Below are 14,788 nucleotides of genomic sequence, written 5' to 3'. Positions count from 1 at the left end.
TCATCGTATCCTAATTGCGTGGATCGATGCCATTGATGTCAATCAGTGGATTGTCTGGTCCAGACTCGATTATTTACAGACGTACAAACGTCTTTCATGCTATACAGGCGTACATATGTAAAACGTGTGAGGTCCTCTTTCGCGACTTAAATAAGGAGACATTCCCCTCTTAAATATAGCTTCAAAGGTTTATCAAATGCAAAATATATGTTAATGGGCGGCACAGCTGTGCCGGAATTCATTGTGCAGAGTGGCGTCCATTAGACGTGCCCTGACCCGCTGATCGTGGATTCCAATGGGCTCGAATCTCAGATTTGATTTGATTACCCAACCATTCACCCTAAATTGTACACCCGTGTAGATTCCGGGGTAGAATAGGTCTTCAACAACCCATGCGTGACGTAAAAGGCGACTATGCTTGTCGTAAAAGACGACTAACGGGATCGGGTGGTCAGGTTCGCTGACTTGGTTGATTCATGTCATCGATCCCAATTGTATTGATCGATGCTCATGATATCAATCACTGGATTGTCTGGTCCAGACTCGATTATATACAGACCGCCGTCATATAGCTGGAATATTGCTGAGTGCGGCGTCAAACAACAAACCAACCAACCCTAAATTGTATGACAAATTTACATATACCATCACACATGGAAAGAAATACTGCAACCCCCGACACAATAATTGACCAGGAATTCTTTCCCCAATTCTTACTTCTGATTGTTTGTTTGTTTGTTCTTTAAACCCGAACTCAGCAATATTTTAGCTATATTTCAGCGATCTGTAAACAGTCGAGTCTGGAGTAGACAATCCAGCGACTGATATCACGAGCATCGATCTACGCAACTTGGATACGATGACATGCATCAACCAAGTCAGCGAGCCTGACCGCCAAATCCCGTTAGGTCGCCTCTTACGACAAGCATAGTCGCTTCTCACGACAAACATGGCTGCTGAAGACCTATTCTAAGTGGGATCTTCACTTTACTGGACATTTTTACTTCTGTCAGTAAAACACAATCTGCTTGCGAAACATTACATGGACAACATTCACTGAACAATGTGGTGATGATAATAGCATGCAGTAATCAAACTGTAGTTGGCAACATGTAAGGGCATGTAAAGTGCAATGATCAATGGCTGACACGTGTTTGATTTCGTCAGTTGTGTCATTTCACAGTTGGGTATTTCCGCCATGTTAGGTGGTTTGTAGCTTTCACTACAGTTTGTTTCACAGTGTCCTTTGGTTATATTTCAGTGGAAGATTTAAACATTATACCACCGTACGCTGTTTAGCCTCGCATCATCTTACACTGTTAAGCCTCGCATCGCCTTACACTGTTAAACCTCGCATCGACTTACACTGTTAAGCCTCACATCAACTTACACCGTTAAGCCTCGCATCAACTTACACTGTTAAGCCTCCCATCGACTTACACCGTTAAGCCTCCCATCGACTTACACTGTTAAGCCTCACATCAACTTACACCGTTAAGCCTCACATCAACTTACACCGTTAAGCCTCGCATCAACTTACACTGTTAAGTCTCGCATCAACTTACACTGTTAAGCCTCGCATCGCCTTACACTGTTAAGCCTCACATCAACTTACACCGTTAAGCCTCGCATCAACTTACACTGTTAAGTCTCGCATCAACTTACACTGTTAAACCTCGCATCGACTTACATTGTTAAGCCTCGCATCGACTTACACTGTTAAGCCTCGCATCGACTTACACTGCTAAGCCTCCCATCGACTTACACAGTTAAGCCTCACATCAACTTACACAGTTAAGCCTCGCATCAACTTACACTGTTAAGTCTCGCATCAACTTACACTGTTAAACCTCGCATCGACTTACACTGTTAAGCCTCGCATCGACTTACACCGTTAAGCCTCGCATCGACTTACACTGTTAAGCCTCACATCAACTTACACCGTTAAGCCTCGCATCAACTTACACTGTTAAGTCTCGCATCAACTTACACTGTTAAACCTCGCATCGACTTACACTGTTAAGCCTCGCATCGACTTACACTGTTAAGCCTCGCATCGACTTACACTGTTAAGCCTCACATCAACTTACACCGTTAAGCCTCGCATCAACTTACACTGTTAAGTCTCGCATCAACTTACACTGTTAAACCTCGCATCGACTTACACTGTTAAGCCTCGATTCGACTTACACTGTTAAGCCTCGCATCGACTTACACTGTTAAGCCTCGCATCGACTTACACTGTTAAGCCTCGCATCGACTTACACTGTTAAGCCTCGCATCGACTTACACTGTTAAGCCTCGCATCAACTAAAACAGTTAAGCCTCGCCTCAACTTACACTGTTAAGCCTCACATCAACTAAACAGTTAAGCCTCGCCTCAACTTACACAGTTAAGCCTCGCATCAACTAAACCAGTTAAGCCTCGCCTCAACTTACACAGTTAAGCCTCACATCAACTAAAACAGTTAAGCCTCGCATCAACTTACACTGTTAAGCCTCCTACTATCTTTTACTATTAAGCCTCGCTTCAACTTACATAGTTTAGCTTGTAAAGTTGTCACTTGACGAGTGAATGTACAACACATCAGTAAGTGAATGTTGTTTTACGCCTTATTCAGCCATACCGCAGCTGTATATATGTATTAACTCGGACTGATCTTATACTTGTGCTGATAAACCAAGTACGATAATCGGAGTAAGGAAGTCTCCATGATCAGCGTATCCTGGTACTCCAAGGAGAGACAATTGTGCATAGTGATGAGATCTTAACGCAGGGAGGTATCGTATCGAAAAAAAAGATCTGAGATTGACACACGTTATTGCCCTGCTATCTCTATTAGTGGGCTGTGGCGGCAATCATCGGGTACTGGGGACATATTCTGGCCCGGATGGCCTATAGCAAATCATGACTATTCCCTTACTTTCGAAGCCAGTACTTTGCCCAATGACACTCTCCGCTTGTACGTAGGTAGGGGTGTTTGCTCTGAAGTTTTGACTTTAAGAGATGGACACAGGTCTCATCCTGGGTAAAAGTCACATCAAAATGTATCAGAATTCTGCTGCTAACTTCTGAAAAGGTCACTGGATATGTACATCCGGGTTAGCTTCTGATCTGGTGTCAACATTCTGGGTATCCACTATGAGGACAACACGCTCATGTGGAGTTTGTCAGATAAGGTGAATCTTCAGCAACCCATACCTGCCGTACAAGGCGACTATGCTTGCCTTACAAGGCGACTAACGGGATCGGGTGGTCAGGCTCGCTGATTTGGATTATACATGTCATCGATCCCTATTGCGTGGACCGATGCTCATGATGTCAATCACTGGATTGTCTGGTCCAGACTCGATTATTTTACAGTCGGCCGTCATATAGCTGGAATATTGCTGAGTGCGGCGTTAAACAACAAACAAACAAACAAACAAACAAATCAGATAAGGTGGACTCTACAATTGGTACCAAGAATGTCAGCGAGATGCTGAATTGTAACTCGTCGGTCAGCCATAGCCCTGCGGTGGACAACCTCCACTTGAGTTTAAGACGTGGTATCACCAGGACGACCACACCTAGAGTCATCTTATGTGCTGCTTCTGTCCGGCTTAAATTCAGCAGTCCATCTCTTAACAGTGTTAAAGAATTGTGCCCCCACTACCTTAATTGCTAATCTGTTTCTTTATGGATATGAATCATATCTATTTTTCTCTTTTTTTTTCGCAGTTTCGCTTCCAGCTGTCAAATCCTCTGGATTACTTCCAAAAAAAAGATGCAGTTATCAGTTTGTAACGAGGTGTTTTGTCTCCCAAGAGATGATATTCTTCAAATATGTAATCTTACATTACACAAAGCAAAATCTATGAGGCCGCGGGCGTTTCGATTTACCCTCGTAAATATATAATGAAATCTCGTTTACTCGAAGTTCATTTAGTCGAATTATTGTTTAAGCCGATGTAGCTTCTGATGACTCGATATAATATTCTATCGTCGTAAGGACTTCGGGTTAACAAGGTTTCACACTATATGTACGCAAGGTCGAACTTAATCCACGATTTGTCATAAAGAACATGGGACAATCCGGACATTTTCAAGGGGAATAAAATATTTCGGATTATCAAGGTTTTGCTGTTCACGTTCATATATTGAAACAGACGATAACTCTTTAATGAGTTGTACATAACGTCGCTTGTATAAATACATCAATAGTTGAGAAGGACGTGCACATACGCTCCTAACACTGCGCTGCAGATGTTGGTGTTGTTGGGAGTCCTGGTGTTGGCGAGTGTGACCCCGGGGGTCAGCGGGGCCTGTGTTGTGGAGGGCGTGGTCCGTGACGACTGGGAGGAGTGGGAGTCCGGGTGCGATGTCTGCTTTTGTCAGGACGGGGAGACAATATGTGACAACATCTGCGACGACGTCATGTTCGTTGACAACCCTTGTTATAAAGTAAGTGTCCTCCATAGATGGATGAGGTAGAGTGGAGACGTTCTTTTTTGAAATTTGTTGGGATTGAGACAAATAGACAAAAATACACGTAAAAAATATGTTTAGAATGTAAACATAGACAAGACATGTTTAAATCTAAGCATAATTTGAAATTTATTTAAATCTTAAACGTAATACACATTTGGTGTGTTCCATCTAAACGCATTTAGGTCTAAACACATGAAATGAGCTATCGTCTCACAGCCTAAACACCACATAAAAACAACATCCCCATGATCTAAACATGTTTTGAATTCACACACGTTCAAACACGTTTGAAGTTAAAACATGTTTCGAATTTAACTTGTTCAAAGTTAAAAAGACATTTTTTTAATTTAAACATTTTAAAAAAAGGTGATTATCATAAAGTCAAAAAGTCAAAAGTCAAATCTGGATAAGATGTGTAATATATATTGAACTTAGATGAGCATATCAGATTCACAAGCATTTGCATAACGCATATACTATCAGGACTTGGTACAATATATACAAACAAATGTACAACTTAACCAAAATCGGTTAATGAGGACTAGGAACATTGACACGTGTGACGACCACAGTCTATGTAGGACAGGTGGTAGCCTAAGGACCTCAAACAAAGAGTCTGCAGGTTCGCATCCCGCCGAGGTAAATAAATCTGTGTTCATAAATGTGAAGGTGTTGTATGGCTAGTAGTATTTCTCTCCTACATGACGTCACCCTTCTGTATCACCAAAGCGGGCACTTCTGTAAACCTACACTAACCACTGGACCCATTCACAAGGTTTTCGCGACCTAAAATTACCTGCCCTTAATTAAAAGGAACATTTTACCGACCAATCAAACGTCGCGATAAGGAAAAAGAAAATGGGTAAGGGAGGCTAGTTTGTATGGACATGAAGACATCCATTCTATCAAAAAGATTTTTTGTCGGTTTGCTACCCGCTAAAATAGCTTTTAATCGGACATATTGGTTGTCACTGATGTGACAAATTTGGAAATGTCCTCCACATGTCTACCATAACACTTTTTGAAAACTTTACTAAGGCCTTGAATGTTGAAAACCATACTAATTTCCTGAAATTTATAGTGCGCATCACGACCCAAGACAATATGGATATCTGGAAATCCTACTAAAAACACCCTACTCTATATTGTGTGAATCATGAAATTAATGCATAACTGTATTAATAAGGTAGTTGTCATGGGATTGTTGGAATGTAAAACGATGGTATGTGTTACTGTAGAGGACAGTCATTGCATTATGTCTTGTTTGTTTGTTGTTTAACGCCGCGCTCAAAACTATTCAAGCTATATGACGGCGGTCTGAAAATACTTGAGTCTGGACCAGACAATCCACTGATTTACATCATGAGCATCGATCTAGGCAATTGGGATACGATTACATGCATCAACCAAGTCAGCGATGACCCAGGCTCTATTGCATTAATGTGAACAAGGGATAATAGTTTTATACTCATTATATACATCATTTCCGTATCTCCCGTTGACTAGGCCGTTCTGATAGGCCAACATATAGCCTAGTGGAAGGATGGAACAGACAGGATCCCGCTGAGCGGTTATTTGGAGAGACCATTTTGAAAGGTCGCCGACAATATTGTGACGTTAAAAGGTCGGATGTAATTGATAGTCCTAGTTTATCTCCTGGTATAATTATGAGAATCAGACAGAAATGTGTGTTTGGTATTTCCATAAATCAGGCGCTACAACCGCCTTTGTCTTCATATCAGGACCACATGCAGGCTTTGACATACGTTGAACTCTTGCCGCCAATGCTTGGATGGAAGAGCTAGTAATGTCGCACTATAATATAAACGGCCGGGCATAAGAAACACACTTTAAAGTTGGATTTGACAAAATACACAACGTAGGTTATCAATACATTACTAGACTGGACACAATGCAAACTTGTCCATAACTCAGCCATGACACCCGCATCAAATACATCGCCATCGAATAACCCCTTCTTGTTTGTTTCATTTTTATCTTTTTTAGTGTATACTTTCTTTTGCCCGGTAGTTTACTTTAAAGGCATCATTTGTACCTTAGTTCTTTGTACGCCGCTGTTATCTCTGTTCCATCTCTATCATCTTATCCAGGTACAAATGGCGACGAGACGTAATATTGTAACGTCTCCTTGATTCAGAAGTTTAGTTCATAGTTTCACAGATGTGTATCTGATGATCTCTTCACGGTTTAACTGACTCAGTTGTTTTAACGAGATCGATAAAAGATGCTATATTCTCCATTCAATTATTCTATTGCTTCTGGAATGTACCAGCTAGACGAGTCATCTAGCAAAATACAGTGGTGTTATTATGGTAGTACAGATCTCATGAGCAGCGCTTTGTACAAAGAATAAGCTAGGGTAGGTGTAAAAGCAGTCACTTGTACGACATGGAGAAATATCCTGTCGCCATTGCTTTATCCAGATGGGTCCTAGCTTACGATGTGCTACCCGTTAGGTTTGTGGGATTCCAGCAGGGCACTGGGTACTTAGGTACATAAGGCTGAAAGCGACACTGATACGCCGCTTTTAGCAATATTCCAGCAATATCACGGCGGGGGACACCAGAAAGGGGCTTCACGCATTGTACCCATGTCGGTAATCGAACCCGGGTCTTCGGCGTGCCTATGACCTCATTATGGTTGATGTATAACTTCTCTATAATTTGGCACCGTGACCAATAGTTGCGTCGGTTTTACTTGACTTAAAATGCATGCTCAGGGTGGCCAGTGAATTCCTGGCTTAGAATCAACTGTAACTATAGTGCGACGCCATCATAATGGTATAAAGGTTGAAGACCTCCTAATAAATGCATTACGTCCAGTACAGATTTATTTTTTAATGCATGGCTATGTGTTTGACATATGATTCGAATATGAGGTTGGCTTTTTTACGATTTCAGCCTAAAGGGGCCATGTGCGAGGAGTATGGCTGCTACAACATTTGGGATGAACCCTACCCATTAGCGCCGGATGAAGAACTTCCGATTGTGCCGCTAGGGGACGCCACTGTCCCCTGGGACCAATCCTGTACCTGTGAGAGGGGGTACCCGTACGTTCTGTGCACGGCGAGCTAAGTCGCCTGTGAATTCAACACTGTGGAACAATATATGGCGCTCCTCAATCTCATGGGTTAACTCGGTCTGTTGAACTGGCACGTGACTGTCACGTGGCAAACCACAACTCTGATCTAGAAGCAGTCGTGACCCGGATGTAAATATATGGTATTATCTTCATTTGTTTTCTCAAGATCAAAGTCTAACTTGTGTAAAGCCAGGAGTCTCTATGAGTTTATATAAAGGTGAGGCGAAATTGGGTGAGGTGAAATTGGGTTCAACGTCGCGATCAAGTTTATTGCACTTATGTAGCGTTGACTGATGTCGGCTTTATAATCCCAACCAACACAGGGAATTACCACTGTCAATCACGTGAATTGACTAAACTTGTTTGGATCAGTTTACTATTGTTGGGTGAGCATTGAAATTTGTCACTTGACAACGATTAACCAATTCAAAGATTCTTAATAGAGGTATAACAAAGTGAAAGTATATATCAACGCTCCGAGGCTTCCAGAGGCATTATGAGGGTCGCGGAACAAGCCGAGTGGACCCAAATACGTGGAACAAGAGATGTGTGTGTGTACCTTTTTTCTTATGTTCCATTAGCAAGTTAAATGTTAAATTTCTAGCAGTATTATGAAAGGTGACGTTGGATTCGCCATTGTATGTGGTGATTAAAATATATACATAATCATCAGTTACATGTTTAATGGTTCGGCGTTATCTTTTGATTTATACTGCTCAAAAGAAGTTAAAGAACACCCGATGATATGACATGCTATAAACTGCAGTGAGCTACGTTTATAACGAACACGCTTATAACGAACTGACCAATATAACGAACTTATTATTTAGTCCCAGCCATTTGTTGTATATAAGCTATATATATGCTCATAACAAACTACGGTTACTACGAACTACAATCAGGGGTCCCTTTGAGTTCGTTATAACCGTAGTTATATATACATAGTCATATGCAAAAATCGGGTGCTCTTTATCCGAAGTGACAAGTGTGGCTCAGTGGTCAAATGTGCTTTACAACAGAGGTGCAGATTTGCTTATCATAGCTCTGCCAAGATCCGCTCATCATGAGTTCGAATCCCAGATTCGCCCAAATCACATTATTGAAGTTCGTGGTTGGTTTCATTAAAGTTTAACACGTCGATTATTCGTGTCTCTGTGTACTACACTCTCCCCACAAACACACGCCGTGAAATAGCGTTAAAACAGATCAACATTGATATGTGTGATCTGCTTGTGTGGTGTTTTGTTTTTCATTCTATTCTCCAATAGCCCATGAGGGTGGGATGGCACGGGGGAAGCGAGGGATCTGTATACAGTAAACTACGGTTATAACGAACTCAAACCAATTTTAGTTCGTATTAACCGTAGTTCGTTATAAGCATATATACAGCATATATGCAATAAATGGCCGTGACTAAAATAAGTTCGTTATATCGGTCAGTTCGAGATAAGCGTGTTCGTTATAAACGTAGTTTACTGTAAGTACTAGTAGCCAGTAATGTACTGATATTTTGTAATATGTGCCTGAGGCGTGATCTCGATAAACTCTCTCACTTACTATAGCCTGAAGAACTTGCACCAGGGCGAAGGGGCGGGTTTAAACTGGTGACCCGATGGAAACGCCAGCTTACATAAGAAGGTTATAGCTTAGCCAGACTCTTATCGCTATAAGATTAATCAGGTTACATGAGCATTGATGGCAAAGGCATTAGCATATGTGAAAATAAAGAAACTTGAGCCCAATATTTCACATGGTGGAAACATGTTGGACCCAGTTTTTTAATATGAGCATATGAAAACTTTTAAAATACTTATCCTTGATATTCGAAATGATACATATAACATTCTTAGGCACGTAAACATTGAACATTTACAATGGTTCCTCGCGCAAGGAAAAGCTCATATCACAAACCCTTGTGAATAAAGAAAATTTACGTATCTAAGTAATGCCTATCAAACAATGAATCTATGACTATCAAAAGAAATGCCTACTCCATAGGCCATTATTCACTGGGGTATCATCTTCGGAAGCCATGCTTAGAAATGTCTGCAAATCCGGTCATTGCATTCGTGAGAATGTTGCTTGTACATACGGTAATAAAGGATGACAATATGTTTTAAAGGTGTAGAGTCATGGGAAATAAACGCCCAAAGTTGGTTCACATCGGCAATAATACGCAAATCCGGCTTAGAATAGTTCTTCAGCAACCCATGCTTGCCGTGAAAGGTGACTATGCTTGTCGTTAGAGGCGACTAACGGGATCGGGTGGTCAGGCTCGATGACTTGGTTGATGCATGTCATCGAATCCCAATTGCGTGGATCGATGCTCATGATGTCAATCTCTGGATTGTCTGGTCCAGACTCGATTATTTACAGACCGCCGTCATATAGCTGGAATATTGCGGCGTTAAACAACAACAAATAAACAAACATTGGCGTACAATGCACAATAGCGGTGAAACGTATGTGAATGGATAACGGAAAATCCGTGAAAATCCACAAAAAAGGAAAAGTATAAGCATGTCCTGCCCTACCGGTGGCATCCGCTCCTCAAACAATTTGCACAAAAAACTAAATGTGTTGCCTAAGGCCGCACAGTTGTACCCCTCCCCTGCGATGGAACATGTCAGACAAACTGTCAGGGCTAGACAGGAAACCCACAATCAGCCAAGTTGCTCAATGCCGATGACAGTCAGCTCCTACAAGCATGAAGCACGGGGGACTTATTCTGACCAAAATGTCCATAGACTGAAAAGGGCCAGCTTCGAAACAAATGTTGTGAGAAATCCCAGAACCTTCACCCAGGAATCGTGGTTACACACAAGTCCCGTTCCACAAAGCGATCTTGGCACTGCCAGTAAAAGACGACAGCAACTCCCATTCTAATAACACTGACTAACACTACAACGCAAAAGACTTTTACTTTATTTCGTAAAGTTCCCAAATTTTGTAACTGTTCTTCGTAGATATGCGGGATCTTCGCAGAATTCTTGTTTTTTTAGCGTAGCTATATTTAAACAATAGCACAACTAACGCAGATTATCCGCGGATATTTGTGAAACTAATTGACCCTTTTATGGAACTATGTTATGTTGAAACGGATGTGTAGGATAGCATGTATATCCCTTAACGTTTAAACGGGGTCCATGATCAACTGTTATTATTTTTGGGGCTTCATAATTTAATTTGATTCGTTATACCATACCTGTCCTCCTTGAATCTTTTAACTGAAACTTTAAAATGACTTCAAAGTATAATTATATTAGATTTAAATGGACAAATAATGAATTTCATATAGATTATACATTTACAACTGACCGTCAGTAGAATGAGCCACTATGTCCGGATATTATATTTTGTCAGTCATCTTTTATTTTGCATCCTCCCGAGGCAAGGCTGTTAACTGACTGTAAAAGTCCAGTTTTAACCCTTGCCGAACTAGGCTGGAATTAGGGAGTTATATTTTGGCACGACTAAAGAGTATATGCATAGTACAATCAAAATCGCGTAACGAAATCGACATCCGGTTTGTAAACAACATGGATTTCAAGGTGCAAATTTAGGTCGACTGAAGGATTTGCAAAGGGTTTGTACCCGTCAACTGGGCATCGACAGATATTTTCCAAATCATTTCATGTTTTTAATCAAGGTGCTCACGTGATTTGATACACTTCGCGAGATGAGGCCCGTTTTATTACAATATAGATCTTGATTATCGACCATATCGCCTTGATTGAGCGCCGCCATTTATTTTGAGCAAATGCAAGTGATATGAGTGTTGGAATCTTATTGGTGAATTGGAGGGTGATAGAACGGATATGACTCGTAATAGCCACTGGTGGCGCTATGATCGAGCCCAGAAAATTCAGCCTAGTTCGGCAAGGGTGGAAACTGGACTTTTACACTCATTTAACTCCCTTGCCTCGGGAAGAAGGAATTCTTAGACTTATACACGAACATAATGCACGTTCGATGTAAGAATGAGAACATTGATTATCATAAATGTATTGCGCAGTAAATAAATGGACATATACACTGTTATATGTTTTCCTTCAAACAAACAGATACAGTAGATAAATGTATTCACATTAAAGTCACATATACGACAGTTTACTAGTGTACTACACATAAGTAGTGAGAATGGTTTTACGCTGCTTTTAGCAATATTCCAGCAATATCAAGGCAGGGGACACCAGAAATGGGCTTCACACCTTGTACCCATATCGTGAATCAAACCCTGGTTTTCGGCGTGACGAGCGAACGCTTTAACCACTAGGCTACCCGACCGCCCCTACACATGAGTAAATGATCATGTAAATGTGTTAATATCTTTTCCTTTAATACATTTCAGTTTTGTCCTGCATTTGTCATGAACCTCATCTGATGTTTTACGCAAAACAACACAGCTACGTGACGTCACAGGTGTCACTCTTTCAACCTATAATTATATGGGTGAGTGAGTGACTTACTCAGGGGATGTTGAGTGAGTGAGAGTGTGACTGTTGTTTATCAGACACATCACTGCCTTGTTGCATATCGATGAAGTCAACAATCACAGCGTCCTGAAAATGATCGAACTTTGGCCAGGCAAACCAGTGACTGAAAACATGAGCAACAATTCAAAATATCGGGCCATAATGACAATTACTCATCCAAGTTACACTGCATAACCATCCGACCAAGTCGCCTCGTACGACCACGTGTTGTTGGCCAATTCTAACTCGGGTCACCACGGGGTAACGTTTAGAGGGGTAACACAATCTATTTTATAGGTTATTTCAAAGTAAGGATAATAACAATACTGTAGACCTACTTTATAGCTTTTGGTCCACTGTGCATTGATGAATTGAATGGAACTGGATACCTTGATGAGGTAATGTAGTCGGGTACAAGGAGTCGATGAACCGTGGTCGGGGACAGTGAGGATGATGTACCGTTGATAAAGACCCGGAGATGCTGTACCGTGGTCGGGGACAGTGATATGATGTACCGAGGTCTGGGACCGTTCGACAAAGCGACTTTAGTACTCATACAACCATAACATTCTTTGAAATGACTTATATTTCTTTATGGAACGAAGACCTGGGCCCACTTGCACAAAACGATCTTAGCGCTAAGACTGTTGTAAGCCTATGTTGAAGTATGGGAGTTAAGATCATCTTAGCGCTAAGAACGCTTTGAGCAAGTGGGTCCTGGTGTGAACTTCATGCACGTTCCAAGTACGGACCACCAAAACACGCAGTTACGCGTGAGTCGGCGAGAATCCAGGAGACAACGAAGAGACTCACCATCTGTAAATGAAGTCGACAGTCGTCGACTTTCGCCTTTTATGATCATACCGTGTGTGTAGTCTATCAATCGGTAATTGTTGGTGTAATTGCAGCAGTAAGTATTGCTATGTCCCAGATCTCACGCAGAGATCACGGATCCCCACTTAATCCAGTTACCACGAGGCAGACCGTCATGTGGGAATAAGGACACGAATCAAATTCTTCTCGGCGTTGTGTAAATTATTCTCAAATGCTAGCTCCGCTGGATACTCTCGTGGATCCCCAGACAAAGTTTGTTTGTTTGCTGTTTATCGTCGCGCTCAGTAATATTCGACATATATGGTGTTGGCCCATAAATAATCTATTCTGGACCAGACAAACCAGTGATTGATCTTATGAGCAACAATCCACAGATGACAGACACTCAAGCCTGACCACCGGGTGGGGTGAAGTAAAATAGCACGTGTGTTTGCGTTTGCGTGCGTGCGTGCGTGCGTACGTACGTACGGATGGATGTATGTATGTATGTATGTATGTATGTATGTATGTATGTATGTATGTATGTATGTATGTATGTATGTATGTATGTATGTATGTATGTATGTGCATGTGTCTGTTTGTACTAGTCCCGACTCGTGCATATTATAGTGCTAGCCGACTGAGATACCATGCCGCAGTTTAACATGAATACACCACTCAGACACAGTATACTGACTCCGAGCCGACCAGTCCTTGTTTTAGCCCTTGTTTTAATGCCAGGCAGGGTAACAACAAATACCATCTTTTAACTTCATTTTGGTATCATGCTGCCGAGAATCGAGCTTCCGACTCGGTAAACGCTCTATCCACTATCCACGGTGCCGTAACTGAAGTAAAGGTTTGATTTTTTCATCCTGTTAATATAAATACATTAGACATCCTTTTGAATAATGTATGGCATCATAATACATACTTCTTTCGAGAATACTTAATACTGAAAAGGGTTATGGCGATTCACTGCTATTAATCATGATCAAATAGCGAGACATTTAAGTATGGAATAACATTAAAAAATATATTTAGAACTCTTTTATTTCACACATCACTCTCAGGATTTAACGATGAGTGAGTATGGATTTATACCATTTTCTGCAATATTTCAACCATATCACGACAGGGACATCAACACTGGGTTCATATATTTTACCCATGTGGAGAATCGAACACGGGTCTCTAGGGTGTAGAGCGAACACTTTAACTAGGAGGCTACAGCATCACTTCCATCTCTAAATAGGTCTTCGACATAGTGATGCTGTGTCGTCACCAAAATCACAGTTTAAAGAGTGATTCATTACACACACCAGAGTATTCAAATCTTATAAGTAACAGTTTACACTTTAATGATTCTGAAACCAACGTGTCGCTGTACGCCAGCGATCAATCGCCTTACATGGAGTTAAACACGCAAGTGCAAGCGCAGTCCATGCATTCCAGACCCTCGGTTGCTTCCGGTGGAATCGTGGGAAAAAAATCGGTGACGAAATTTACCGAGTTGTTCCGAGTGACACAATGGCCGTTCCCACGTGTGAACCATCACCCCTGGCCGGATATTGGCTTCATGGCACGCCCCCAGCCGTCAGACGACTTATTACATTGAAACAAACACGGGGATTGAGAGTAACGCAATACGTTAAATATCTAACTCGTAGCCTAACACTTCGAAATTGCATGGAATTTGTTTACACGAGGGGAACTGTCAACATTTGTGGAGACTATTTCTCCTGGCTGTTTATTTTTGTTAACTCAATTTAAAATAAATTGAACCTCAATAAATCGAATTTATATTGTAAACCAATAATTACTTTTCGTAAAGACTTTAAATGTGCGTAAGTATAGTTTTGCTCCGCATCTTAGCAATATTCCATCGGCATCACGTCTTGGCACAACAGAAATGGCTTTACAACGT

The 14,788-nt window shown here is 41.3% G+C and overlaps 1 protein-coding gene across 1 annotated transcript; it reads left to right on the top strand.

The window, feature by feature from the left end:
• Positions 1–4,214: 4,214 nt before the first annotated feature.
• LOC139455602 (uncharacterized) lies at positions 4,215–8,401 on the top strand. Its single transcript, XM_071237153.1, has 2 exons — positions 4,215–4,444; positions 7,393–8,401. The coding sequence occupies exons 1-2, from the start codon at positions 4,247–4,249 to the stop codon at positions 7,564–7,566; spliced, it is 372 nt and encodes a 123-aa protein (XP_071093254.1). The 5' UTR covers positions 4,215–4,246; the 3' UTR covers positions 7,567–8,401.
• Positions 8,402–14,788: the final 6,387 nt, after the last annotated feature.

This window comes from Haliotis cracherodii, unplaced genomic scaffold (assembly GCF_022045235.1).
Source record: "Haliotis cracherodii isolate W230 unplaced genomic scaffold, xgHalCrac1.p SCAF_11, whole genome shotgun sequence".
In the NCBI taxonomy this organism is placed as follows: Eukaryota; Metazoa; Mollusca; class Gastropoda; order Lepetellida; family Haliotidae; genus Haliotis; species Haliotis cracherodii.
The sequence above is the reverse complement of the archived record's forward strand: the minus strand, read 5'-3'. Positions and strand labels throughout refer to the sequence as shown.